Raw genomic sequence first — 24549 nt, forward strand, 5'->3', positions numbered from 1 at the left:
ATATGGCAGCGACAACTCGACTTGACCAAAGGTGTATTACAACTTTCAACTCATAATTATAAGTCCGTATGTTGTTCGCCTGGCCCACTGGTATTGCCTCTAGTGTCCTGCTCTCTGGCATTACCTCCGGTGTCCTGCCCGCTGGCATTGCCTCCAGTATCCTGCTGGCCATCTCGCCCGACAGGGTCCAAGTCCCCGAATTCCCTCTTGTAGATGTCGTTGATTTTAGAAAGCACTTCAAGACCCCATGCCTTTTTGCAAGCGTCCGAGTATCGCTGCTCCATTTCGGCCTCGATCTGGTCTATCAACTCGTCCAGACGCCCCCAGCGCATGTCCGAGGTTTGATCGGCGAGTTCATCAGTCATGGAGACAATCTCGGCTTCCAGATTTGGGGCCATGTCCATGGATCTTTCCAGTACTTTGATGATTTCGAGGCGCTTCTCCATATCGGCAATAGTCTTTTCGATGTTCTCGCTCATGGTCTCGTTGTGACACAGGATGAGCTCACGAGCGGCCTGGAGAGAACTTGCAGTTACCGTCGACCCTGCGGTGCCACCGGCTTCCGTGTCGTTGAACCCATGTTGGTACACGAGCGAGGAGGCAAGCGTTGCGACCAGCTGTTCCGCAACGGGGAGTTGGTCCGATTCCCAGATCCGTAGCGCAACCTGAACTGTCAAGTTGACGGGGAGATCAAGAGCTGAGAGGATGTTGACTGTCAGGGCGAGGGGTTTGTTCAGTCCACTCAGGTCCTTGAGCGAGTCGTCGCTCGTGCGCTCTCTTAGGTCGGACGAACATCCAACGTAGATTGGGCTTTGCCTCTGTCGGATCTCCTTGGAGGGATCCAGCGTAACGTCGCATCGTCGTTGGAATGATTTCATGAGCGCCTCAATGTTCGTCACGTCGTCGTCTGATTCGACGAATTTGGCCTCGGGAATAGATCCATGGAGCGAAACATCTCCGGGGAAGCCATCAACCTTGAACACCCAGGAGATCCGCTCCTTGTCTTGGGCGGTGAGGTTGCCTTGTGTCGCCACCTGGAGTTGAACGCGACAGCGATGTCTGTCAAGGGCTCGGTACCCATCGATGTAGTTCTGAAGCCCACGGATGAGCTTTTCAGTTTCCAAAATGTTGAGAAACTGACCATGGTGGTCGCGCCGGCTGAGTCCAATCACGTAGACCCCTGGGACCTTGCCCTCGGCTTCACCTGGAATCTCCAGCCACTTGACTTCCTCGTTGAACGTATCAAAGGAGAGACTTGGCTAATTTGGGCATCTCTAGACTCAGTTGGTAGAGAGAGTCATGCTTCTCTAAGACATCTAGCAGGTCTTGTTGCTCCTGGTCGCCTGGCATTGGCATCTCGGCTGTTGGGTTTGCCATCTCGTGTTGTTCATTGAGTTTGTTGATGTACTGTGTAGGTAGCTCAGACACTTACTTGACTTAGTTGAGTGTAGAAATTCTCTGCACGAACTGGCTGCCAAGTGGTCGCGATTCGTGGCATCTGTCTCCCAACCATCGTGAGGCGCGTTGCCAGTGAATCACATTGTGACAAGTCCACCTCAGTATACTTTTTCTTCCAACAACGACAAAGATTTCATCCACCAGCTCAAGCACGCTTCATTTCAAAATCGGGTTGACACCACCATTTCTCAAGGCCCTATCTTGTCAGATCGTTGCTAATACAAATTGTATAGTATACAGAAATAAACAACACTGCAACACATGAACCGTATTTACTCATCCTTGAAGTGACTGCTTTGGCCACTGTCGAAATAGGACAGTGCAATAGACGGTCAGTTGCCAGCGAACATTTGTATCAATTAGAATGATGCGTTACAATTAAAATTACAATTGCCTGTCTATGCTTCGATCCACTCGTGCGTGTCCTGTTGACAGGGCCCATGATAGATTCACGCCTGGGGCGTTCACCCGCTTCCACTCCTTAACGACGTGAGTTGGGATCCAGGTCCAGTCATGAGGCCAGGACTCGGCCGTCCAGCGTTGTCTCGAGGTCCTGGCAGATGCCATAAATTCCAATGGACCCATTCTCCTTCAGTATTCCTTCGGTATCAGCGACACCCATGTCGTGAAGGCTCAAGTCGGTGACTGTCGAGATGATATGATGTCGCACCGCACCACCACTTGACTGACCGCTGGCTGGATACGACAACGTCAGCTGGTGGATAAAAGCTTCCAGGAGGTGTCGCTGGAGCTCCACGATCTCCTGTGCAGTCAAGTCATCATCCTCTTGGGAAATTTGCCGCATGCCAACCTGGATCTTTAGTGCGTCGAGCGTGTTGATGATGGCGTCGGCGACAGTATAGACGCGGAAAGCCTGAACGACATTGACCGCTGCCTCGCATCCCGGAACCCGGAATACTTTGGGTCTTCTCTCAATGTGAAATTCCCGGAAAAACGTCGCGATGTGCTTCCATAGGCCCATGGCTATCCAAATGGTTCCAGTTGAGGCCAGCTGCTGCCCCCAGCCCCGACACGCGTCTATAAGGAGCTTCCGGGGGGGCAGTTCAGTCGATTCCGGGACGGGGAACCTTACAATCTGGTCGATACCGATGCTAATGAGTGCGGCCAGTTGGATCTTGACTCGCAGCACCCGAACGCTGCACGATGGAAGGGCGACTAGATGGGCGAGGCGATGGTCATAGCCGACATGCGGCAACGCTGCCATAAAGAATGGCCTCCTGTCCCGGTGGCATGTTAAGGCTTGATCCAGTCTTGCCGATGATCCTTTGGATACGTAGGCGCTCCGTCATCGTGTCCCTGACTTGCGGGCATTCGAGGAGAGACCTGATCGTCCGAGGGACATCGACTCCCCATGCGCCAAGCCTAAATATGGCCGCGATAAACCCCCCGGCGGAGACGCCTTCAATTTCCACTCGAGGTGCAGAAAAGTCCATCTGATTTTGAAAGGCCTCGATATCAGGGTGTGAAGTGTAGCAGCGGGTGCGAGGAACGTCATGAAATCCCCACGGCATTTGATCAAGTCTTTCACTCATCGAAGATCGAAAGTCGAGTTTCGTGACTTGAGCATTCGGCACATCAAATGCCAGCCTGGACTCCCAATCCCCGAAAAGAAAGTAAGCATGGCTAAAGCCCTTCAAGTAGACGGGAAGACGTTGCGAGTTCTCCACGTATATGAGGCGGCCGCGCGGTGGGACATCGTCTGCGTCATCCATGTTGTCCTCAATGTGCAGAACTTGGCGAGCACTGTGGAGGTCTGTCCATCGATCTATGTGGTGAGGTGTCAGAATTGCCGTTCCATCGGTGTTGACCATTTCCTCGAGTGATTCGATGGGTTCCCAACCAGGGAAACACACCACCGCATGTGTCGTCCCAGGTCGTGCCGAAGTTGTTCGATCTTGCAGGTCGATTATCGTGTCTTCCATGGATGACGAGAATTCTCCTTGTCAAGGTGAGAGGAGACTGAAATTGTCACAACAACAACAACATCAACAACAACTCGGTTTCTCACCTTCACACATACACTCACACACACCACATACGACGAGATAGTATGGACTCTAGTATACAGCCAACCACACACCTATACACGCTAACTGATTTTCATCCCAGATACATTCAAGATGCCTCGTGCCAAGAGCTCCAGAAAGAAAGACGACATCCTCAATCGCTTCTTCAGGGCACACAATCCCCATGACGCTACGGGCCAAGACAGCTCCTCCGAGCGAGGAACCCGCGGCCACCGTAGAAGCGCTCGCTCCGGTGACGGTCTAAACATCGCGCAGAATGCCGAACCGCGGGTTACGGAAACCCCTAACGGCACCATCAAGGCGTGTCCCGTGTGTCCTAACAACGGAACCCATCTCGCCGATACGTGCGCTGCCTTCGACCAGCTCTCGATCAAGGAAAAGGTGCGACTTCTCGTCGTCAGTCGCGGCAATATGCCCGCGTACAACACGCGGACTTCTTGGTACTCCTACCTTGAGGAGTACATGAAGACGCCAGGGGCTGAGATGCCCGGTAGCTTTCCCTGGACCCAAGCGTTCAGTGGCGACGTCGGACAGCTCCAAAAGGAGCTTGACAGGACCGGGGACTGTTCCCAACTGCCTGTCGACCCGGCCACCAAGGACTAGGTGATGGTTCGCGGCGTCCACGCAGTCGTCTCACACATCCAGCAGGATGTCCCTGCGGCCCCGGTGCAGGGTACTCCAGCCAAGTTTGAGGGGCCACCCAAGAGGCAGCTACGCGATAACGAGCCTGGAGCTCGTGGTGACCCGATCCCTGCCCCAGAGATGTTCGACGACGAAATGACGGAGGTTGGGGCTATTTTGGAGAACATCCTACGCAGGTTCGATCAACTGGATGTCGAAAGCCACGACAACTAATATATCAGAGATTTCGAGGTGGATCGTTGGCCTGTTCAATATATTGTATGACAACAGCAACCTTCCCGTGACCATGCTCCTCAAATCGTTGCTACTGTGATTGAACATTACTCCCCGGTACCCAGTGACAGACTGTCGGAACTGATAATCCAAGAGATCACACCCTTATGTATTCGTCTACTCAGTTAGCCCGTTGTAGCTCTGATGACTGTAGTGCAACGCAGGATATTTTTAGGCAAGAAGCGAACTCTCCATTTAAACATTGATTACAACTCGTCCATATCTCGGAACTCAAGCCGGTCCATCCCCAAGTAGTGCTGAACTCTAACAAAGTAACAACGCTGGTGGTAATTTAAACGACACTACCTCCGAGGGCTGGGTTCAGCTGAGACGCCTCTGATGCATACGTCTTCCACACAGTGCCACTGTTCCTTCTTGGCGTCCAGGAATCTCATCAGCCCACGCTTCATATCGGGCTCAAGGATCATGGGAGCGACCTTGAGAGCAATGTCGTGCATCTCAACCGTCCCGACGTGTTCCGGCAGCAGGGGAATATCGCGGCTTAATTCTGATAGCTCCAGAAACATCTTGGAGAGTCTAGTGGCTTCACCTTGTAAGCCCGGCGACCGGGGTCGCTTTCGGGGATCTGGGGTCTCCAGCTGCGTCTTGGCCGGGGTAGGACCAGGCGCTCTGAGGGCTGCCTCGTCACGCTGGCTCTTCAAGGCTCGAATCTCGTCATCAGCCCGCTTTGCGCGGGCTTCGTTGGACTGAAGACGCTGCTCTAGGTCTCGAATGGAGCCATCCTTGTCAGCCAATTCACTATCCCTCGAATGAATCAACACCCCCATCTTCTGGACGGTAGTGTGGGCATCCTGGATCTGCTGATCCTTTTGGGAGCACTCCTGTCGATGGCTCTCAAGGGTCTCGTTGACCTTCCGGGCTAGCTCACTCCCCTTTTCCCTCTCAGCATCAAGCCCAGCCCGGTATGTAGTCCAGTTCTCGATCGCCGCGGCGTCTTGATTGGCGATGGTTTGCTGATACTCGGCGATGGCTCGCTGGTGCTCACGGTCGCTGTGGCTGGCCAAGGCTTGGCTGATAGCTGCAGATAACGACGAAGAGAGGGACTCTTGCCACTTGACAGTGTGCGCGTCGAGGATGCCCTGGAGGGTCGCGTGATTCTGCAGCCTCGCAGTTTGATCGTCCAACACTTGTTGAAGGCCGTCTTTGGTGATGAAAGCGCCAAGTGATTCTCGCAACTGCTTCGATTGGGAACCCAACGCTTGTTGGATGCTGTCCTCGGTTGCCAAGGCACCAAACTGAGCCTGCCAAGGCGCGACTTGGTCCTTCAACGCTTGTTGCAGGCTGTCCTTGGTAGCGCCAAGTTGATTCCTAAACTGGGCCGTTTGGCGAAGACCTTCGCTGGTCAGCAAGACGGCCAGGTGGTCCTTCAAGTCAGCAGTCTGAGTGGCTAGTGCTGTCTGGAGGCTGACATCGAGTCTGCGGTCCGCAGCCTTAATCACATCCTGGCCAGTTGAGGTGAGCTGCAAGTTCCGCCTGGAAAGGTCTCGGCACTCGGAGAAGCCTAGCCAGAGGTTTTCCTTGATTTCCGAGGACATAGTCCCTACTTGCTCTCTGACGGCGTCCTTGACTTGCTCCAGGGACAGAATCTCGCCTAGTCGTTGGAACAAGAAGCTGTCGAGCGCGCCGATTTGACTATTGAGGCTTTCGAGGCGCGGGACTACCGCGTCCTTGAAATTCGACAAATCCGTCGAGACGGACTCTTTAGGCGCGCCGAGTATTTTTTCCAGACCTTCCCACGCGGTCGTGATTTTCCGGGAACACTCGCCAATGGCCACCCTGAGGACGTTAGAGAGATCGCACCGAGACAGAAGGCGGGCAACGTACCGAGTGGATTCGTGGTCGGTGACTCTGGACAAATCTAGATCCTTGACCCGGCAAGTGAGATTCTCAGTATTAAGAACCTTGATGGCGGCATCGAACGCTTCGATTCTCTGTGCCAGGGAGGCTTGCCGTTCCTCGGCCTCCGTGGTGACTCGTTTTGCCTCATCCCGCTGGCGGTCCAGGTCTTGGGCAAACAGAAGCACATGCTGTCGAATCCGGTCGATGACCCTTGCTGGTTGAGGTCCCGTTGTCAACAAGTTCAGTACTGCTTCGAGAGATTCCATCGTGATGATTTGAGGATGGAGTGTTTGTGTCATGTAAAGAGTTGGCAGGCGGGTTGCGGGGCTTGTCTTGTTGGGTTGTTGTTTAAGGCAGTATGAACTAATAGTAATGGCCGCCGACGAGACCGCAGCAGGGCAACTGCCAGCTGAGAACACTTAAGAGTTCCCGTATGATTGATTTGGCTCTGCACTGGGACACTCGCTCCCTTTTGGTTAGCCAGCGTCTTCTTAAATATTTGCTCAAATAGTAATACGCGAAAAGGAGTATTCCTGTGTTGTCCTTACTGCTTTAACTGTCCTAAGTGTAACCGGCTACAATCCACTAATGATGGCCCTTGAAAGGCTCTGGAGTTTAAAATTAGTGGTTGGTCGATATTCGTGGTTGAGTTGTCCGATACCCGTCGCCGTCGCCCAGGGCAGAGAACAGGTTGAAATGGAGCCTCCACGTGAAGTCGCCGTAAGGTAGAACTTTATTATAAAAGATCCGCAGTTTTAGTAGGCTCGATTAAGTAGGAGGTTGTATGACAATGGATGCAAATTTTTAAATGAGATTGTTAATGTCAAATGTTGTTTTGGCCCAATAGAGGAAAGTGATTGAGGGCAGCACTTGAAGGAATACAGTAGGTACTTGTACTTTCACTCATTCAATAGACAGAGACACATATGCATTTTCATGATATCAATTCAACTCTCGTACTCAATCGCAAAAGCCCATACGGATCCTTTCTGCTTACTGGTCCTTGACCACGTACTCCAAGTCACCGGCCATCTGGTCGACCCACGCGCAGACATCGCTGACTTCCGAGGCAAGCAAGTGAGCTCGCAACGTGTTGATGCGAACCGAGGCATTGCCATGGCCCTCGGCCAGCACCCAGTCCAGAGCAGAATCTTGGTCCCTGTTCTCATACATTTGGAGGAGTTTGGGGCCGGCTTCGCGCATCTCTGCGACTAATCCATCAGCCCCGGCCTTGACGTCGGAGGGGTTCTCCTGGATCCGGCCCCAGGGTTTGTGGACGGGGGCTTCGACACCGATGGGCCTGTTCTTCGACTCGAGGCTCAACGCCTCCTTGGACATCTCGAGGGCCTTGGATCCTTCGACGGGAGTGGCCTCTTTGTCGGTTGCGGCAGTGGCAGCGGCAGTGGCCTTTGTAGCCTTGGCCTCTTCCGCCTTCAGATAGGCGGCGTACACCTGGGACTCACCCCCGGCCATGTCCTTGAGCGAGGGTGTGATAGAGCGCCATGGCCAAATGGGTTCTGGTTCCCCAGCCTCGCGAAAGTCCTTGACTGGGCATTGTTAGCGTAAAGAAAATCAGCAATCAACCTAAACTCACAGTTGTTGTACCAAATAGTGAAGTATACTGCGAGCTCGAAGTAGACAACACCAATCTTGGGCAGCCGCTTCTTGGCGTGCAGGAACCAGCACATGTACAACACAGCCACTTCCCTCCCCTTGTCGAGCTGTTCCTTGGAACCTCGCCCCATGTGCTTAAAAAAAGCCTCCATATGGGCTCGGCGTGAGCCAAGGTTCTCTGGGTTGACCTCTCGGTCGGGTTCGAACCGAACACCTGGTCGACCAGGTGGGCTAAAGTTGAGATAACTCTTGGGAGCTCCTTGCGATGCCATTTCGTGTGGTGGTGATGGTGGTGATGGTGGTAGTGGTTGCGTGTTGTCAATGTCGAAATAATGTGACGGTGACGGGTGAAGACGTGAAGAAGTGAAGTTGGTCAGGGTGTTGAAATTATTGTCTACCAAACACTGCATTCTCAGTTCAGTGCAGGTCCAATAGGCAGATGGTAGTTGAGCATCTCACTTTCTCCTCACTTTACTGCTCGAACTAGAATTCTGAAGTTCCTGATTGGCCACCGGTATGTTTGACTATTGATGCCTACTAACCTGCGTCCTGCATGCAATCTTGACAGTTGGCTACCAGCTGTCAAGAAAATCTGAACTGATAAGGTGAAATAATTAGAGTATTGCTATTCGCACACATTCAAAATACTAATCACACATAAGTATAACCTTTTACACCTAAACTGTACGCCCGCCTTAAGATATCTTATTCTGAAGAGTTTCCAGTTTCTACCCTAAAATAAATTAAGAAATAAAATTTAAATAGCAGAACTAAGAAGATAAATACTTAAAATACAACTTATTTAATTTTCTTAGGTTTAATATACTAATAGGTATATTATTAAGACTTCTTGGTGAAATTGGCCTATATACTTAAGTGTGCGAGTAGGATTTTGAGTATGTGCGAATAGCAATATCCAACAATTAATGTGCCATTATTCTCACAGACATAAGCACAACTCTCACACTCACATACTCAGACTCACACACCGCAAACAGACACTCACACACTATCGTACCTACAAGCTCACCTTATAGTTTACCCGCTCAGTTTACTCACTCATTAACTAGCATTGATATTAGACAAATTCAAGATGCCTCGTTGCGACCGCGAGAAGAAGAACAACGACCGCGCTGGTCCATACCAGCTACCCAGCGACAATGCCCGTGACGCTACGGGAAACGACAACAGAGCCTCGCGCCCAGGCAACGACAGCAACTGTGGAAGCTCGGGCTCCGGCGGCCAGATGACTTTCCTGTCGACTGCAGATCGGGTTGTCGTGGAAAACTCCCAGGGCACATTCTTTGGTCATACCCTGGTGAACCAAAGTTGAGGGGGCGGACCCCAGAACCGCATCGCTCCCCGAGTCCCCGACACCCGAACTTCCATGCAGATCCATACGAAAAAAATGGAAGACCTGGCCGATGCCGGCGAGTTCGTCCGCAGGGCTGCCGGCGTGAGAAGCGTTGTTGCGGAGATCTACACACCGATCACTGGAATACGAGTCAACCATGCGCGGGGGAACCTCCAGACGCGGCGTCTGTCGAGTGCACCATGCATACCACTTGCGGAGCGCCTTGCCGAACCAGTAGTTCCGAAGTGCGCTCACTGTTCTGGTCTTGGCCACATTGTGGCCGACTGTCCCCGGGCTCCTGAGGGCACCATCAAGGCGTGTCCCATGTGCCCCAACAACAAGAGCCATGTCGCCGACAAGTACGCCACTTTCTTCCAGGCCTCCATTGAGGAAAAGGTCCGAGTGCTCGTCTTTGAGCGTGGCAGCATGCCCGCGTATGAGACTCAGAAGTCATGGTATTCCTACCTTCTGGAGTACATGGAGCTTTCGGACTCCCAGCCGATCCCCGAGAGGTTTCCCTGGACGCGGGCATTCGCCAAAGTCCGCTCGAGAACCATCGTCCCGTTGCAAAGGGCGTTCAACAGGAACCGCGATCGGTCCCAGTTGCCCTCGGACGATGCCACTCGGGATTGGGCTGCAGTGGTCGCCCTCCATGCTTGGGCAGGTACGCACATCCACCGCGATGATCCGACCACCCTGCGCCGCGGCAGGGCCGAGAAGTCGGAAGAAGCCAATGCCACAAGCGAAACTTTGGCAATAGAGAGCCCAGAGGATACGAAGGAGGAAGTTCGGCGTCTCCGCCAACGGCTCAGTGTAGTGGAGGATCAGCTCGCTGCGCTGCAGACCCAAGTCCGGGACCTCCAGGGGCCGGAGCCGTCGCAGGCTCCCGGGTTGTGGCAGAATCCACGAAAGCGATTCGCAAAGGGTCCCACATTGTGGGAGAAACCTGAGAAGCAGGCCCGTCGTGAATGAGCTTGTGAAGTTGGGGGGCCGTATGTGGCAACGAGATTAGGTGCGGTGGATAATAGTGGTTAATTCTTGAGTTAAATGGAGGGTTAAATGATTACACCTGGGTGTGTCTGTACCTCCACCGGTGACCACAATACCCAACTATTACAAAATAAGCTAACTGTATTAATAGACTATTTACAACTTATTTATAGATTTTACAGCCCTATCTGGTAACTGTACAGACGCTAACATAATAATACTACTGCCTTTATCATATGTCGGGTGCCTCAACCCGCATCCTATTGCAGTGATAAACAAAGATAGAACACCGACTAGAACCGAATACAAGAGCCCTAGCTCACATACCATCGAATGTAGGAGCTCTTCCCATACAAACCACGAGTAGCCTTCCCAGCATCAAGGGAACCAAGCATCGCTGCAAGATGGAGCACTCTCACTTTGGATCATTATGCTTGTACATTGTGCCAGTTCAGTTCTTTCCACCCACCAACTTCCAACCCCAGCCCTCGACCGTCGTGTACGCCTGGGGCCAGAACGCGATGTCAAGCTCCTGAGGTTCCTCTGAACCTGCTGTCCTCCTTTCTATCCTCAGCTCCATCTTAACCTCGAGGTGGTCCTTGCACTGGTTCAGATCTGTCCAAGAGGTGATGAGGTCGCCGTCCAGAACGCCAGCTTTAGCAGCCCTCGAGTCTGATCGCAGACCTCTCACAATTCTAGGTCCCCGTAACACACTTTCCTCGTCAAAGCCAAGGTCAAACGGCTCCATGTCAATACGGACGGCAACAGTTCCGGGTATCAGACTGTGCTCAGGGGGAATGATCAGCTTGCCAGAGTTATGGTGCTCATATTCCTGGCGAGCTATAGGACCGAGATCCTGGCCTAGCCGCTCAAGGAATTCGGCGAGGGTCGGGCCCTTTCCACGATTTCTGGAAAGTTGCACCATCGCCACAATCAACTCGTCAATGCCGCGACCCCCACCAGACGCTTCGCGGATAAGCGCCTCGAGGCGGACCCAGAAGACGAGACCTCGCGAGTACGGCAAGCGCTGGGCGTTTTGCGTCTTCCACGTGAGCTTATTCACCTCTTCGTTTGACAATGCTGCCAAGGGGCTAGTGTAGTACGCCTGGGCTCGGTAGTTCATCTCGTCGACGACGCCATGCTCGTCGAGCAAGCCTAGTCGGTAGCGTGCGAAGATGGAGTAATACTCCGCCAGACCCTCAGCATGCCACTGCGCAGCGTTAGAAATGTCGTCGCCCTCGGCAAGCTGCGCAAAGTTATGCGTCATCTCGTGGGCGAAGAGTGTGGTGAAGGAGTCGAGGGCCCAATGAGCTTTTTTAAGCATGAGGCCAAAGGAGCTAAGAAAGGCTCCGGGTTGGGCGAGGCCGCTGCGGACAACGTAGTAGGGGTCTTCTCGAAAGAAGATGCGATATGACTCCTCAGAAGACTGGAAAAAGTCGCACATGTATTCGAAATTTGTTTCGTCTCTCTCGCTACCTTGAGGATGTCGAATGGCAGCTCGCTTTGCCAGTATATGTTGAACAGGTTTCCCGATCTTGGAGAAGCTGCCGTGCCATGACTGGTTTCGTAGTCTTTCAAGCACTTAATGTGCCCTATCATGTAGAACGATTGGTGGAGGATCGATGGCTTTGCAGTTAGCCGTGCTGTGGATCGATCTGATGGGGAGTGCGTGAAGACGCCGCGAAATCCTTCCGGAGAGTAACGCAAGTCAAAGTCAACAGAGATAATGAGCTTACTCTCTCCGTCTTCAGGCAGCGGAAGGAAGGCGTAGCCAGTGCCAACGATGCCGCCGTTGTCAGCGCGCAGGTCAAAGGCCGGGCCAGTCTTCGTGTCGAGCCCGACAGCTCTGGGCAGAGCTGTCGCCAAAATGATGGCGTCGCCATGTGTCGGCCTCGTAGTTTTCCATTTCCGCAAGATGATCGGCGGTCCTTCCGGGTCGTCGGACTTTTCCAACTCAAGCGGGCCAGCCTGGTCAAAGGCTTTGAGGGCGTCGCCGTCATATCTAGCAGTAGGAATCTTGGCTAGCTCAAGGGGCAGCTGCACCAAGACATCACCAGGGCCCTGGGCAGGCTGTTTAAACACGACCTGGGCGATCAGATGCGTGACTGTCTCGTGTAGGAGGCCGGGCGTGATGGTGACGGCGAGGTCTGCCTACGAACTTGAGCAGGCCCATCTTTTGGCTTCCGCAGGCTTCAATCTAGCTTCTCTCGTCAACAATCACATATGGGACCACGAGGCGTTGGGAATGGTTACAACGCGCAACAATCTTCGTCACGCCGGTATACACTCCGCTGGTTGCGGCCTGTCGCTTGCCGAAGCCCAGCAGGCAACGTACGCCGACAGAAACGGCGTTTGTCTAGCACTTGTGTGCGCGGCTAGGTCGCACACACCACAGTCGGTCGCTGGGCCTGGTGATGAAGCAGCCTTCCTCCGACCTCGACCCGGTGTGAACGTTGTGCGAGCCAGGCACGTCACAGTGTTGAACGACAGTGACTTTTCTGTCATTCGCAACATTGCAGTCGCTCAGGGCCAGGATCTCGCAAGACTCGATACCGATGTGACGCTTCACGCGGGACAGCACCCAGTCTTCTCGTCACTATGGCGTCGCGGTCAGACCATGGGTCCTCCGAGGATTGTGTGGGATATTAACCAATCTGACCTTGACGGTGTGAAAGCTTCCATACGAGAGGCCATAACGAAGTCCAATGGCGTCATCTTCTCCTTTCATGCCCATGAATCTGAGTCCGGGACAGCTGATGCGACCAACCATCACCGTCGCCGTATACCTTGCCCAGCTGTTTGGCTTCGTAATGGGAAAGGCGGCGGCGACGTTTCTACCCTCGAAGGTCTTCTTCCAGGCCTCGCGCTTTGCCTTCACCCTGAATCCTGGACCCTGGAGCATGAAAGAGCAAACCCTCGTCACTATTATGTCAAATGTCAGCTATAGTGAGTATTTCGCTGAAGACGACTGGATGGTCCTTTCTAATTGTCTTCTCAGTGGCCCCTGTCATGACTGAGCTGTTCTTTATCCAACGTCTTGACATGTACCTTGGTCTGGAATGGGCAGCGGACTTCGTACGTAGACCCACACGTCTGGGAAACATCAAAGTCAAACAGATCTAACCTCTCGTGGCAGGGATATGGCTTGTGTATGCTGCTTTCGTCCCAACTCCTAGGATTCGGACTTGCCGGCTTATGTAGAAGATTCTTGGTTCACCCTCCTCACACACTCTGGTATTTTGTCCTGGGACAGACTGCCATGAACAGGGCTTTCATCCAAGGCGAAAATCCACTCACCAACGGCTGGAGAATATCCAGGATGAAGTACTTCTTCGTCGTCTTCGCATGCGCCTGGTGGTATGTGACACATATCCGACACGAAAAACCAGGCCAATACTGACCAAACCACTCAGCTATTATTGGATTCCGAATACGATGTTTCCTACGCTGACCTTCTTCAACTGGATCACTTGGATCAAGCCTACGAGCGCCGTGGTAGCCCTAGTGACCGGCTCATACTACTTCAACTTAGGCTTCAACCCTCTGAGCAGTTTTGACTACCAGTGGTTCTCGACAGTTGATCCATTCGTTACCCCGTACTTCATTGTGGTGCAGATGGTTGGCTCGACCGCCTTTTAGGGTCTCTGTGTCATCATTCCCGTCTTCTTCTCGAACACCTGGGATACCGGCTATCTACCCATCAATTCTTGGCTGCCTTACGACAACACGGGGGCTCCATACCAGGCTCAGCTCATCCTGGGCCAGGACCATAAATTCAACCAGACTGCTTACGAACAGTATTCGCCGCTTCTTTTGCCCGCAGCTTTCGTTTTGAGATGGGCCGGCATGATGGCACTGCTTCCGGCCATGCCTGTCTTTGTGTATCTTTGGCATAGGAAGCTATTCGCACCAATCTTCCAGAGCTGGTTCAAGAGCGATGCGCATACGATGTGGGAGAATGACGTACACTACCGCCTGATGAGCCGCTACAATAAAGCTCGGCATGTGAGTCGCGTGCATCTACCCTGATGACTAGCTGCACATCTTAATTGGCAACGAAAGTCTGACGCGTGAGGATAGTATGTATACGGCGGCATTGCAATCATTGCAATGGCTCTTGGTATAGCTGGCGTATACGCTTGGCCTGTTGGCGTGCCATGTGTAAGTCGTCTCTCTTCCATGCGGATTCAATATCTTAGAATTCTAATATGATACTGTAGGGATTTTCCCAGTGGTGTTTATCCTCAGTGGTTTCTTCGTGATCCCCGTTGGCCTCCTCACTGGTGTAGCAGGCTATGCCACCGACCTAGATTTCATCTTCAGCATCGTACGTCACTACTTACCGCCTGCTAGCTCAGGAGATTAATCGTGTATTGTCACTACAGATAGGCGGATACGCGGTCCCTGGTGACCCTGTCAGCATCTTCGTCTTCAAATCCTTGGGAAAGTGTGTTCTGCGACAAGCCACATACTTCTTGTCCGACATGAAGCTTGGTCACTACAATAAGATTCCACCACGGCTTATGCTAGCTTCTCAAGTGATTGCCACTATTGTTTCGGTGATCACATCGCTTGGGATCATCAAGTTCCAACTAACTGGCATTCCTGGGATCTGTAACCCGGTGCTGCAACCAAGGTGGATCTGCGGCAACGTGGCTCAAAGCTGGACCACCTCCATTGTGTGGGGAGCTCTTGGTCCCTCGAGGCTCTTTGGGAGTGATACCCCCTACAAAAAGCTCCCCTGGTCCGTCTTGGCTGGCGTTCTGTGGCCTATTGTCTGGTATCTGGCTCGACAACGCTGGCCCAACAACGTTTTCCGACTTTGCCATTCTCTCGTTCTTTGTGAGTAACTCTTCCTAGACCCTTTGCCTGACTTGGACTGACAAACGTGTACAATTAAATAGTGGTAGGACCAATCTTGTGGGCACCCCTCAACTTTTCCATGGTATGGCAAGGTTTACCAGTGTCTTTCGTATTTGGATACTGGATCAAGTACCGGTATGTGGAATGGTGGAACAAGTACAACTACATCACTCCCACGGCTCTTCTGTCGGGTATCGCCTTTTCGACCATTATTCAATTTCTGGGTCTTGCTAATCGGGGGATAACTGTAAGTCGTGTCCTTCAGCGCACTGTAATTGTGCTTCTGCCAACAACCTATCACAGTTTCCCCAATGGTGGGGCACAACGCAGTATATACACGTGTGACTTTAAGGACTGTAGATGGTTGACGGTCACTCCTGGTGAGCCTATTGGGCCCGCAGAGTAGCACTAATTCGCTGGATAGGAGACTGCCCTGGGGAAGGACTGGCTAGGGAAATGGGCGTCTTGACCTCCCATAAGGTAGTAATGAACTGCTTTTTGTCGACTGAAATAAGAAACGACGTCCAAGCGGGCGATGTCATGCGTAACTTAGACATGAACTTGTCCGATCATTGGCTCGAGTTGTTGACGCATGACATTGTTTACAACACTGAATTGTCTCACAGCATTCACGACGCCATCATGGATAGGATACAAATGTGGCCATATAGAATATTACCTAATTAAATTGAATTCATTTGCATACAATAAAGGCTCCGGCATCGGCTTATTAATGGATAGCCGGCAGAGTTGCAATGCTCACAATAGACTCACATGACGCCATGTGCCTGCGTATGACGCGACCGGATCTGGGGTTCATCTAGCACAAACCCCGAAAATCACGACATTTACCTATAATGCTATTAAGCATTCTCCCACTTAATCCGACATGAAATCTCCATCCATGTACGTCAAGTGCACAGCTAGGAGGTAATGCAATCTTCCCGACCCCACAAGCGGCAGTGAGATGAATGCTCGCGATCACGTAATTGCAATGGATTATTAAGAATTGATACCCTTCTCATGGTATATAAGGACTAAATTCGTTTGCAATACTTGTCAATACAAATCACTCTATTCTTACGCCCTTCTACGTATCCACTCCAACATGACAGGCCTCCCTCTTTACGACACCGTCATCCCCACCTTGACAAAGGGATTGACCTCTTTCGACCACGTCCTGACCAAGGCCGAAGAGTACGCCAAAGAGAAAAATCAGGATGTGAATGAGTTTACTGAGGCCCGCCTCGTTCAAGATCAACTTCCGTTGGCCTTCCAAGTTCAGAATGCCTCAAAAGCAGTTCAAGTCGCTGTTGGCCGATTGACCGGCATTGAGCCTGTCTTTTTCGAGAACGACGAGAAGACATTTGACGATCTTCACAAGCGGATTCAAAAGACTCTGGAGGAGTTGAGGAATGTTGATCAAGTGGCGGTGAACTCTCGAGCGGGCGAGCTCGTTGACTTGTGAGTCCCTCGCCTGAGTCCGTGTCCAATCTAACAACATCAGGTTTATTCCATGGGCGGGAACGACTCAACAAGTTTCAGTCGAGCAAGCTGTATTGACTCACAACTTCCCCAACTTTTACTTCCACCTGACTACTGGGTATTCCATCTTGCGGGCCAAGGGCGTGCCTTTGGGGAAGAAGGACTTTCTTGCTAGCTTCCTTGGCTTCTAGTCATGTATTAGCAGTGAATTAAATAGAATACGCTTACAAGGTCCAACTCTTACAACCTTGTTAATTCCTCTTATAGTCTCGGTTGCGTATTCGTGAGTCCCATGGACTAGGCGTAAGAGATGGAAGTTGGAGCCACATGACCACCTGAAAGCTACAAAAACCGATATGAGGAGAACATGACGTTGTAGCTTCAGCAGATGGAAACGGTTCAGGCGTGAAGAAACCGACAGGCGGCATAGGTATCGCTCGGGAGCTGACCATCTGTGCTCCTGTTCACCGGTGGAAGATTTGGCGGCTCTTACGTTTACGAAGATCGCGAGGTACAGACACACTCAGGAATAATCATGCAACTATTGTCGATGCTATTGTTGGTGTCTTTTTTTTTAATGTTGAGCTTCTAGTCTCCCCCCTGGATAGTGTGTACTAGGGCATTCTAACTTCCTGATAATGGAACATTATTCTCCCACTCTTGGATGACGGCCATTTCGTGCTCGGCCGTCCAAACTTGGTCGGTAGGAGGTAGTCCGAGGATGGTATCCGGTTCATCCATTTCGACTGGGAGGCTGTTGTCGGATTCTTCATCGCCAGAGCTGTGACTGTGGTGGGAGCTCGACTCCTCGGATGGAGAGCAGCGCCTCTTGCTTCGCGGTTACGTCCCTTCGTTATCGCCGAGGCGGGAACGTTTGTATTTGCGATCGGACGGCATGCTTCATCCCATAAAATATTAGTTTGTAGCGCTGAAGGAAACATACATACATACATACATACTGCGCTATATAGATCTGCAGTGGTGCGACTGTGGAGGATATTTGGGGTGTCTTGCAGTTGAGTGAAGTTGCGAAAGTTCTGAACTTCTCGGCCGCGAACATCTCTGTATCTTTGGTGGGCGCGGTATCCACGCCAGTTCGGCTTGCGGCAGTCGCAGCACGCTGGAAATGTAGTCGCATAGTTGGTGTTTTCGGGGGAACTTGACTTGGGATCCCTCGCCGACCATACTCACTGGAAAACAAGGGCTAGTACTTCTCAAGTGAAGGAGGTAAGGTCGTATAAAGGCAGAGGGTATATATAGTGTGAGAAGTGTGGGTTTTAGGATGTTGGTGATGGGAATGGCAGTGTGCGTTGACTGGGTTATATAAGTTAGTTGGCGTAGAGGCGAGGAGGTCAATAGTGGTTAACGTAGGCAAGCAGGTAGGAAACAAACGCAGAGCGTGACTGATGTTTTGTTTGCATATTGAAGTAGGCAAGCAGGTAGAAAACAGACACAGAGCGTGTCCAACATTATGTTTGTCCATTGCCGAGATCACTGTCAGGTTGGTCGCGCGACCGGTTTGAAGTGGGAGAGGAGGTATGGATGATGCGGTTTTGGAGTGGAAATGACAATCTCATACGGACTTCCCGAGCCCCGACCTTACGTGAGCAGTTCCGTCTCCCGGGTTGATCATGTTCACGGGTGTACCGACCAGAACTTGTCGAGAACCACTCGTTTGTTTTCTAGAACCTGTCCACACCGAACGTCACCATCACTGGCATGCCCATCGAGAGAGATGCGAGCTCGTGGACTAGATTGCCGAGAAGAAGAGTGATGGATCATGCATGACAGCGGGAGGTTTGGCAGACTGGACGAGTGGTGGTAGACGATTTGGGAGTTGAACAATGACAACGTTTCGTTTGTGAAGTGTGCGACTAAGCTGGATCACCTCGTGCCATCAAATACTATTATGTCTTCTCTTCGACCTTTCCTTTTTCAGCTTTGTTCTTGTTCACTTTCTCCTCTTTGACCACCTCCTTGAGCTTCTTCTCCTTGGGCTTCTCCTCCTTGGGCTTCTCCTCCGTCTTGGGCTTCTCTTCCTCAAGCTTCTCCTCGTCCACTGTCTGCTCCTTGGGCTCCTCGTTCTCCTTCACCTTCTCTTTCTCCTCCACTTTCTCCTCCTTGGGCTCCTTCTTGGGCCTATCCTCCTTAAGCTTCTCCTTCTCACCAATTTCCTCCTCCTTAGGCTTCTCCTCGGGCTTCTTATTCTCCTCCACCTTCTCCTTCTCCTCCACCTTCTCTCCCTCCACCGTCTCCTCTTTTACCCCCTCCTCCTTGGCCTTCTCCTTAGCCTTCTTCCTCGCAGCTTCCCACTTCGCAGACTGCTCCCGCTGCGCCTTCTCCCGCATCAGCCGATCCTCCTCCTCCTTGTTCAACGCATCAGCCCGCGTCTGATCCTCCTGTTCCTTGGTAGCCTTGACGCCCTTTAGCCGCTTAATCTCGGCCTCGACCTTGGCCGCCAGCTCAATCCTGGCCTTTTCGTTCCGCTGGGCCGTCTCGGCCTCGATGAGGTCCTTGGGCGAGGTCGGCACGTAGGGGCCGCGCTGCTTGCCTTCGACCTTCTCGACAATCGGCACTTCCTTGTCCGGTCCGCCGTCCGGTCCGGGAAACTCCCACTCGGCCCGGAAGTGGCCGACTTGGTCGGTGTGGCCATTGGCCTCGGGCATCCAGTTGATGTGGTTGTCGACCTTCATGTGGAAAGGCGGCTTGTTCTTGTAGCTCCCCCAGTCCGGCGGCCGTCCCGCCCACACGACCTTCTTCACGGGCGGGTTGAAGATGCCAGCCTTCATCTCGCACAGCTCCTGGCCGACCCAGCCCCGGCCGTAGGTCATGTGGTCCACCTCGCTGTACACCCACCCGGGCGTGGTCTCGCCGCAGAAGTGGTCCAGGAAGTGCTCGGTGAGCCAAAGGAGCTGGCGGCGCGAGCACGGCTGTCTGAAGCGCTTGTAGTTGCAGAAGTACACGACCACCTCGCCACGCCGCGCCGCCGAGATGTGCGCGCTCCGCCCGTTGACGTTCCACCGCGTGCAGTAGCTGCCGAGGTTGTCGAACGCAATCTGGTAGTCGGCCGGCTCGTACGGCGGCGTGCTGTAGTTGCAGTCCCAGTCCTTGACGTGCACCGGGAGATCTCCGTAGTCGCCAGGGATGTCGTGCGCGTGGAGTAACGGAGGAATACCTTCTGGCGGGTACCCCGGGGGGCCCTTGTGGAAGAGGATCTGGTCATCCTTGAACTCGTACGGGCGTTTGGGATAGTTCTTTTCCTCGTGCTTGGCTTCGGTGTTCTTGATACTCTCATCCCCATACCAATCGTGTCGTTTTCCAAGTTTGGCCGGGCTGTCTCCATGCTCGGCCAGGCCATCGACCTCGTGGAAGAGCTCATCATCTACAATCTCGTGGGAGCGTCTGACCAGGGGTTTGCCTTCCTTGTCGTCCTCGTGGGGGAGCGTGATGTGGTAGACGCCGTCGGGGAGATGTCGGGGAAAGACCCAAGCGGCGGAGAGGGTCGCCGAGAGGGCAATGAGTACGATGTGCGACTTCATGGTGGTTGATTGTGTATTCGATCATTGTGATGCAAAATTTCTTCGGAGGCTGTATTTACATCCCTGACCTTGATGGTAGGTTTGCAGATTTACCCCAGCGGACACCATGATGGACCATGATAGACAGTGTCATTTGATCCACAACTTAGATGCTCGTCTCGACCGGTAGAATGAGATCCCAAGATACATTAATAGAGGACAGACGACAGACACTCACTTAAACATCGTACAGTTCAGAAACATTGCTCAGCTTAGTTCAAACTCGACACACGTCGCTTGTATTCTAATGCAAAATCCTCCTCAGAGAAACATCGCTAAAACCATAAACCCATGCAATACCATCTACCATGATGTCTTGCCCCATGAGCCAGGCATGGGACCAGTCCCGGCCAGCAATGCCCAATAGCAGACGTCTCGTCGCGTCTTGTCAATCCCAAGAAAACCCCGGGCCAAGTTGCCCCCCAGAACCAGTACGCCATGCAAACTAGGAAAGCCTCGAACGCTTCCAGGAAATCGAGCCAATCCTTAAATCAAAGCAGACCTCCTCTCATATCCCATTATCCTCATCACATAACCTCTTCGTGTACGTCTGTCGATTGTGTCTATGTCGACATTTCGTCCTGCTCCACTTTAGTGGACACTGCATCCCACCAGGGGCCGTGTGCTGCTCGGTCGACAGAGCCAACCCTGTCGAGCAGATCGGAAATCTGGCGGACCTTGTCCACAAACTCAGACAATCCGAGACTGGCGAGCTTCTCGCCGGCAGTGTTGGCCGCCTTGACCTTTTCGCTGGCCGACCCAGGGGCCAGGCGAGCAAGAATATTGCCTCGAAGACGAGTGAGCAAAAGTCGCAGAACCGGCTCTCGGGGCTCAGTTCCCTCGAGGGCCATCTCCTGGCTGGCAGTCAAGACCTTGGTCACGAGGGCCCGAAGATGAGACTTGGTCGCCGTAGGCATCGATCTACCCGACTCTAGGGCAGCCATAGTGCCATCAACCGAGGTCTTGAGTGGATGTTCGGCTTCCAGAACCGTCATGATGCGGGACGCCTCGGTCTTCCAAGAGGAGCGGACATCACGCTTCAGCAGGTTCTTGCACTGAAGCAGAACCGCACCAACAGTGATGATGCGCTGAATCATGGTCGATACATTGTTGATGCGAGTTTGATCCAGGCGCAGCATTTCAGGAATCTCCTCCTCGGGAGCAGGTGACAGTCTGGTAAAGACATCGACGAGCATCTGCGCGTAGAATCGCCCAGCAGTGGGTCGAGACCTGGGATGGCTGATGCCTTCAGGGTCCCGCCTCTGCACTTCTGCCATGACCTTGGAGCGGGCCGATCGCCAAGCCGACTCTGCAGCCGCCAAGCCGATGTTGGTCTTTTCAACATCCTGGGCAAATCTCTTGGCCTCGTATTGGGCCGCGGACTCAATCAGCTGCGGAGCCGCAATCCTCATCAGGTAGTTGATGTAGTCGCAGAGCATGACATCGATGAAGCCATTCAGTGCTTCGACCCGGTCAATGAGGTTGCCATCTGCCAGCTTGTTCTGCACCAGGTCCTTGACTTCGTCGTCCCGGAACGGAGCACACAGCTTGGGCAGCAACGATGCCATGGCCGAGAAAAACCTTTCATAGGAAAAGTTGCCAACTGTGAACTGTCGCTCGGCCATCTCGGGATCCAGAATCTCCCCAATGAGGTTGTACATCGAGTTGCCGGGTTTCAGGAGGCGCTGCAGCTTGTCCTTGATGTTGCCTGCCATCAGAATGAAGAAGCGGAAGTTGGTCTCGTTGTCGCCATCGTTGACATTGGCCATGCTAGCCCTCATTTGCATGTAGATGGGCTGGGAGAGCGCTGCCTGCTGCTCCTGGTATTCTTCAGAAGTTATCTGGTATTCCTTGTTGATGGCCAACTCGTGCACCACCACCCGATTGTCCGGCAGCAACCCATTGAGACCCGCCTTGATAGGGGGCTTGGACTGGCTCTTGCTGGCTGGGGTGGGAGGCGGAGTCAACGTCTGCGAGTCGGGCGAGACGAGGCTCTTTGCCGTCTCTGATGCCTCGCCGGGTGCGCTCTCGGCCACGCGAGGCTTCGTATCGCCAGTGCGCTTCTTGGTGGAGCGGGACTTTCTGGCTTCGGCGACGGCTTCGAAGATCAGCTTCTTTCCCTTGTCAGGGCCCGCCAGCTTCTTGATGCGCACGATAAGCATCAGCTGGTTGTCCTGGATGCTCTGCTTGTAGAGCGCAGCCGCAGCGTCGTCGGTGGTGTCCTTGACGGTGTGGAAAATGGCGTCCAACTCGACAAACTGCATCAGCATGACCTCAATCAGGGCGTTTGAGTCTCGAGACTTCCACGCAATAAAGGCGTTGTAGAAGGTGGCGTATGCCTCGGGGAGTGTCTTTTTGAGTGCTGGCGGCATGGTGTATCGGTTTGCAGACGTCAGACGGGCGAGGATGTTCTCAAACGAGATGAGGACATCCCGCGCTTTGCCAACGAGGTCCTGTAGCTGAGGATTGGCAAGATCCGTCGAGGGTAGTCGGTGAACGGAAAGTGCGTCGACAACCTCCTCGTCGCCGTCATTCTTGTTGATGAGGACTTGGTTCGGGTGGCCCAAGATGAGAAAGGCACTGAGAAAGGTCCGGACAGCGGCCATTTCGCCAACCGAGCCGGGGTCACCTTCATGTAGGCCGCATGTGCGGAGGAGCCTTGCAGTAATGAGCAGGACCTTTTCCTGAGCCAGGAGCTCGACAACGGTGTCAAAGTGGGTGTCTCTGATGCCGTCGACAGTCAAGCCCAGGTTGGTAAACTCTTGGATGGTCTTCTTCCGAAGACACCCGTGCCACCATCCTTGGATACGTGTGGCAGCCTCGTCCTCGGTCAGCTTGCGCGTCTCCCGCTCAGTGACCTGGGGCATGACCTCCATGGGCTTCCTCGCCATGACGCTCTGGCCGCGGCGCCTGGTGGCATTCTTGGCTCTAAGTTCCTCCCTCCTCTTCTCAGCTTCGGCCATTCTCTCCTCAATCTGGGCCCGCATCTTGATGAGCTCCTGCTCACGCTTCTCCTTCATGAACTCGGCGACCTGCTTGGCCTTCTTGACCTCTTCGGCACAGCTGGCCACAATCTCGGCCAGGTTGCGCTCTCTGGCCTGCTGTGCGGCCAGGGCCCTCTCTTCGGACAGAGAGGTGTCGCGGTGAGTCGCCTTGGCAAGGGCAGCACGGAGGCGGACCTTTTCGGCATGGGCGGCTCGATCGGCGAGCCTTGCCTTGCGGTCCTCGAGGAACGAGGTGCGTCGAAGATGCTGGGCGACATGCTTGCTCTGCTCGCCGTCGCGGTGGATGGGGGGCTGGATGGAAGAGCAGCGGGACTGCGCAGAGGAAATAGAGTTGCGGCGCGACGAGGCAGCCGAGTCCCTGCGGCGGGCGGCCGAGGGACGGTAGAAGCGAGCGGCTATGCGGGGAGGAGGCGTGTAGATTCTCGGGTCCTGGTCGAGGTCGAGGTCGTCGTCGTCTTCGTGATCGTGTGGCGGCATGGCGAGATCGACGTCGGTGTCCATGGAGTCGTCTGAGGGCGCGCCATTGGACTCTTCCAAGTTGCGCGAGGGCTCTGCGAGATCGAGGGAGGGGCGGCGCATGGTGTCGGTGGCTGGCGTCAGCTGGGACATGATACAGCGAGCGACGATGCAGATGCGGATGCAGATGCAGATGCAGAGATGTTGGATGTAAAACGAGGGAATGAGCAGCCGGGAAGAATAGTGAGGGCTTCTCGTGATCGGCACGAGATCGACGCCCGGCTGGCTTCGTGGTATGCGCGCTGCTGGTGGAAGATGCAGTGGGACGCAGTGGATGCAGGACAGAGGAGACGGTCAGCGTCGCAGGAGCGCTGGAAGAATCCCCCGAGTCCGCGGTGGCGCAGTGGGCTGCGATGCCAGGGGGATGAATCAGCACAAGACAGAGTCCAAACACCCGCTAAGCTGGTGGCCCCTCGCCGGCGGCAACAGGAAGAAATGAAGGACTGCGGGCGGTGGTTATGTATCTCCACAAGAGAGAATGGGGGGGAGAAGATGCAAATATGTATGGTTTGAAGCTGGAGGGTGAAAAGTAATAGAAAGACGATATTCGACGTGGGGAGGGAGGAGGGAGGAGGGGAGAGAGAAATAAAGATAGAAGATCAAGGTCAATGATGCAGGAGCCAAGACCAGACGAAGAACCAAATAACAGGGAAAGCCTGACTATTCAAGCGGCGGGAGGGCTTATCGTAGTGCACCAACCCAGATGCAGATGCAGGTGCAGCTACTTCTATGCAACTTAGCTGCAGATTTCCAATGTGGCTGGGAGTAATGTCCTGTCTGACAGATGTGCAACTGGCATTCATTCATCACAGAATAATACACATAGAAGAAGCCCTTGGCAGCCAGCAGAAGCATGAGGATCC

The 24549-nt window shown here is 53.3% G+C and overlaps 12 protein-coding genes across 12 annotated transcripts; 4 read left to right on the forward strand and 8 right to left on the reverse strand.

The window, feature by feature from the left end:
- Positions 1 to 341: 341 nt before the first annotated feature.
- Positions 342 to 1256, reverse strand: BGZ61DRAFT_301528 (uncharacterized protein; the record flags this gene model as incomplete). Its single annotated transcript, XM_046238688.1, has 1 exon — positions 342 to 1256. A coding segment is annotated over one exon (915 nt), but the record flags the coding sequence as incomplete, so codon positions are not given.
- Positions 1257 to 1969: 713 nt separating this feature from the next.
- Positions 1970 to 2728, reverse strand: BGZ61DRAFT_574322 (uncharacterized protein; the record flags this gene model as incomplete). The annotated part of the gene is made up of 1 exon (XM_046256155.1): positions 1970 to 2728. Exon 1 carries the CDS (start codon positions 2681 to 2683, stop codon positions 1970 to 1972), a length of 714 nt encoding a protein of 237 aa, XP_046106066.1. The 5' UTR covers positions 2684 to 2728.
- BGZ61DRAFT_531035 (uncharacterized protein) lies at positions 2655 to 3401 on the reverse strand (the record flags this gene model as incomplete). The annotated part of the gene is made up of 1 exon (XM_046253652.1): positions 2655 to 3401. The coding sequence occupies one exon, from the start codon at positions 3399 to 3401 to the stop codon at positions 2655 to 2657; it is 747 nt and encodes a 248-aa protein (XP_046106067.1).
- Positions 3402 to 3520: 119 nt separating this feature from the next.
- On the forward strand, positions 3521 to 4085 carry BGZ61DRAFT_587178 (uncharacterized protein; the record flags this gene model as incomplete). The annotated part of the gene is made up of 2 exons (XM_046256471.1): positions 3521 to 3527; positions 3589 to 4085. A coding segment is annotated over exon 2 (486 nt), but the record flags the coding sequence as incomplete, so codon positions are not given.
- A 638-nt stretch (positions 4086 to 4723) lies between these two features.
- On the reverse strand, positions 4724 to 6547 carry BGZ61DRAFT_574324 (uncharacterized protein; the record flags this gene model as incomplete). The annotated part of the gene is made up of 1 exon (XM_046256156.1): positions 4724 to 6547. The coding sequence occupies one exon, from the start codon at positions 6545 to 6547 to the stop codon at positions 4724 to 4726; it is 1824 nt and encodes a 607-aa protein (XP_046106069.1).
- A 1168-nt stretch (positions 6548 to 7715) lies between these two features.
- Positions 7716 to 8068, reverse strand: BGZ61DRAFT_285291 (uncharacterized protein; the record flags this gene model as incomplete). Its single annotated transcript, XM_046238502.1, has 2 exons — positions 7716 to 7828; positions 7876 to 8068. Coding segments are annotated over 2 exons (306 nt in total), but the record flags the coding sequence as incomplete, so codon positions are not given.
- A 920-nt stretch (positions 8069 to 8988) lies between these two features.
- Positions 8989 to 10280, forward strand: BGZ61DRAFT_587180 (uncharacterized protein; the record flags this gene model as incomplete). The annotated part of the gene is made up of 2 exons (XM_046256472.1): positions 8989 to 9213; positions 9289 to 10280. 2 exons carry the CDS (start codon positions 8989 to 8991, stop codon positions 10219 to 10221), a joined length of 1158 nt encoding a protein of 385 aa, XP_046106071.1. The 3' UTR covers positions 10222 to 10280.
- Positions 10281 to 10690: 410 nt separating this feature from the next.
- Positions 10691 to 12412, reverse strand: BGZ61DRAFT_531040 (uncharacterized protein; the record flags this gene model as incomplete). The annotated part of the gene is made up of 3 exons (XM_046253653.1): positions 10691 to 11665; positions 11716 to 12324; positions 12395 to 12412. 3 exons carry the CDS (start codon positions 12410 to 12412, stop codon positions 10691 to 10693), a joined length of 1602 nt encoding a protein of 533 aa, XP_046106072.1.
- A 583-nt stretch (positions 12413 to 12995) lies between these two features.
- BGZ61DRAFT_574332 (OPT oligopeptide transporter protein-domain-containing protein) lies at positions 12996 to 15555 on the forward strand (the record flags this gene model as incomplete). The annotated part of the gene is made up of 9 exons (XM_046256157.1): positions 12996 to 13185; positions 13238 to 13314; positions 13376 to 13596; positions 13653 to 13857; positions 13879 to 14244; positions 14320 to 14407; positions 14460 to 14566; positions 14625 to 15081; positions 15144 to 15555. 9 exons carry the CDS (start codon positions 12996 to 12998, stop codon positions 15506 to 15508), a joined length of 2076 nt encoding a protein of 691 aa, XP_046106073.1. The 3' UTR covers positions 15509 to 15555.
- A 425-nt stretch (positions 15556 to 15980) lies between these two features.
- Positions 15981 to 16923, forward strand: BGZ61DRAFT_417654 (uncharacterized protein). Its single transcript, XM_046243412.1, has 2 exons — positions 15981 to 16566; positions 16610 to 16923. Exons 1-2 carry the CDS (start codon positions 16211 to 16213, stop codon positions 16776 to 16778), a joined length of 525 nt encoding a protein of 174 aa, XP_046106074.1. The 5' UTR covers positions 15981 to 16210; the 3' UTR covers positions 16779 to 16923.
- Positions 16924 to 18494: 1571 nt separating this feature from the next.
- Positions 18495 to 20126, reverse strand: BGZ61DRAFT_531043 (uncharacterized protein; the record flags this gene model as incomplete). The annotated part of the gene is made up of 1 exon (XM_046253654.1): positions 18495 to 20126. The coding sequence occupies one exon, from the start codon at positions 20124 to 20126 to the stop codon at positions 18495 to 18497; it is 1632 nt and encodes a 543-aa protein (XP_046106075.1).
- A 145-nt stretch (positions 20127 to 20271) lies between these two features.
- Positions 20272 to 23822, reverse strand: BGZ61DRAFT_449021 (IQ calmodulin-binding motif domain protein). Its single transcript, XM_046245546.1, has one exon. The coding sequence runs from the start codon at positions 23777 to 23779 to the stop codon at positions 20729 to 20731; it is 3051 nt and encodes a 1016-aa protein (XP_046106076.1). The 5' UTR covers positions 23780 to 23822; the 3' UTR covers positions 20272 to 20728.
- Positions 23823 to 24549: the final 727 nt, after the last annotated feature.

This window comes from Ilyonectria robusta (genome assembly GCF_021365365.1).
Source record: "Ilyonectria robusta strain PMI_751 chromosome Unknown BGZ61scaffold_7, whole genome shotgun sequence".
Lineage (NCBI taxonomy): Eukaryota > Fungi > Ascomycota > Sordariomycetes > Hypocreales > Nectriaceae > Ilyonectria > Ilyonectria robusta.

Bases quoted from the DNA above. Each gene is read 5' to 3' on its own strand.
- BGZ61DRAFT_417654 (XM_046243412.1), top strand. From the start codon at position 16,211: ATGACAGGCCTCCCTCTTTACGACACCGTCATCCCCACCTTGACAAAG. The intron at 16,567-16,609 runs GTGAGTCCCTCG...TAACAACATCAG, and splicing joins GCGGGCGAGCTCGTTGACTT to GTTTATTCCATGGGCGGGAA.
- BGZ61DRAFT_449021 (XM_046245546.1), bottom strand. From the start codon at position 23,779: ATGTCCCAGCTGACGCCAGCCACCGACACCATGCGCCGCCCCTCCCTC.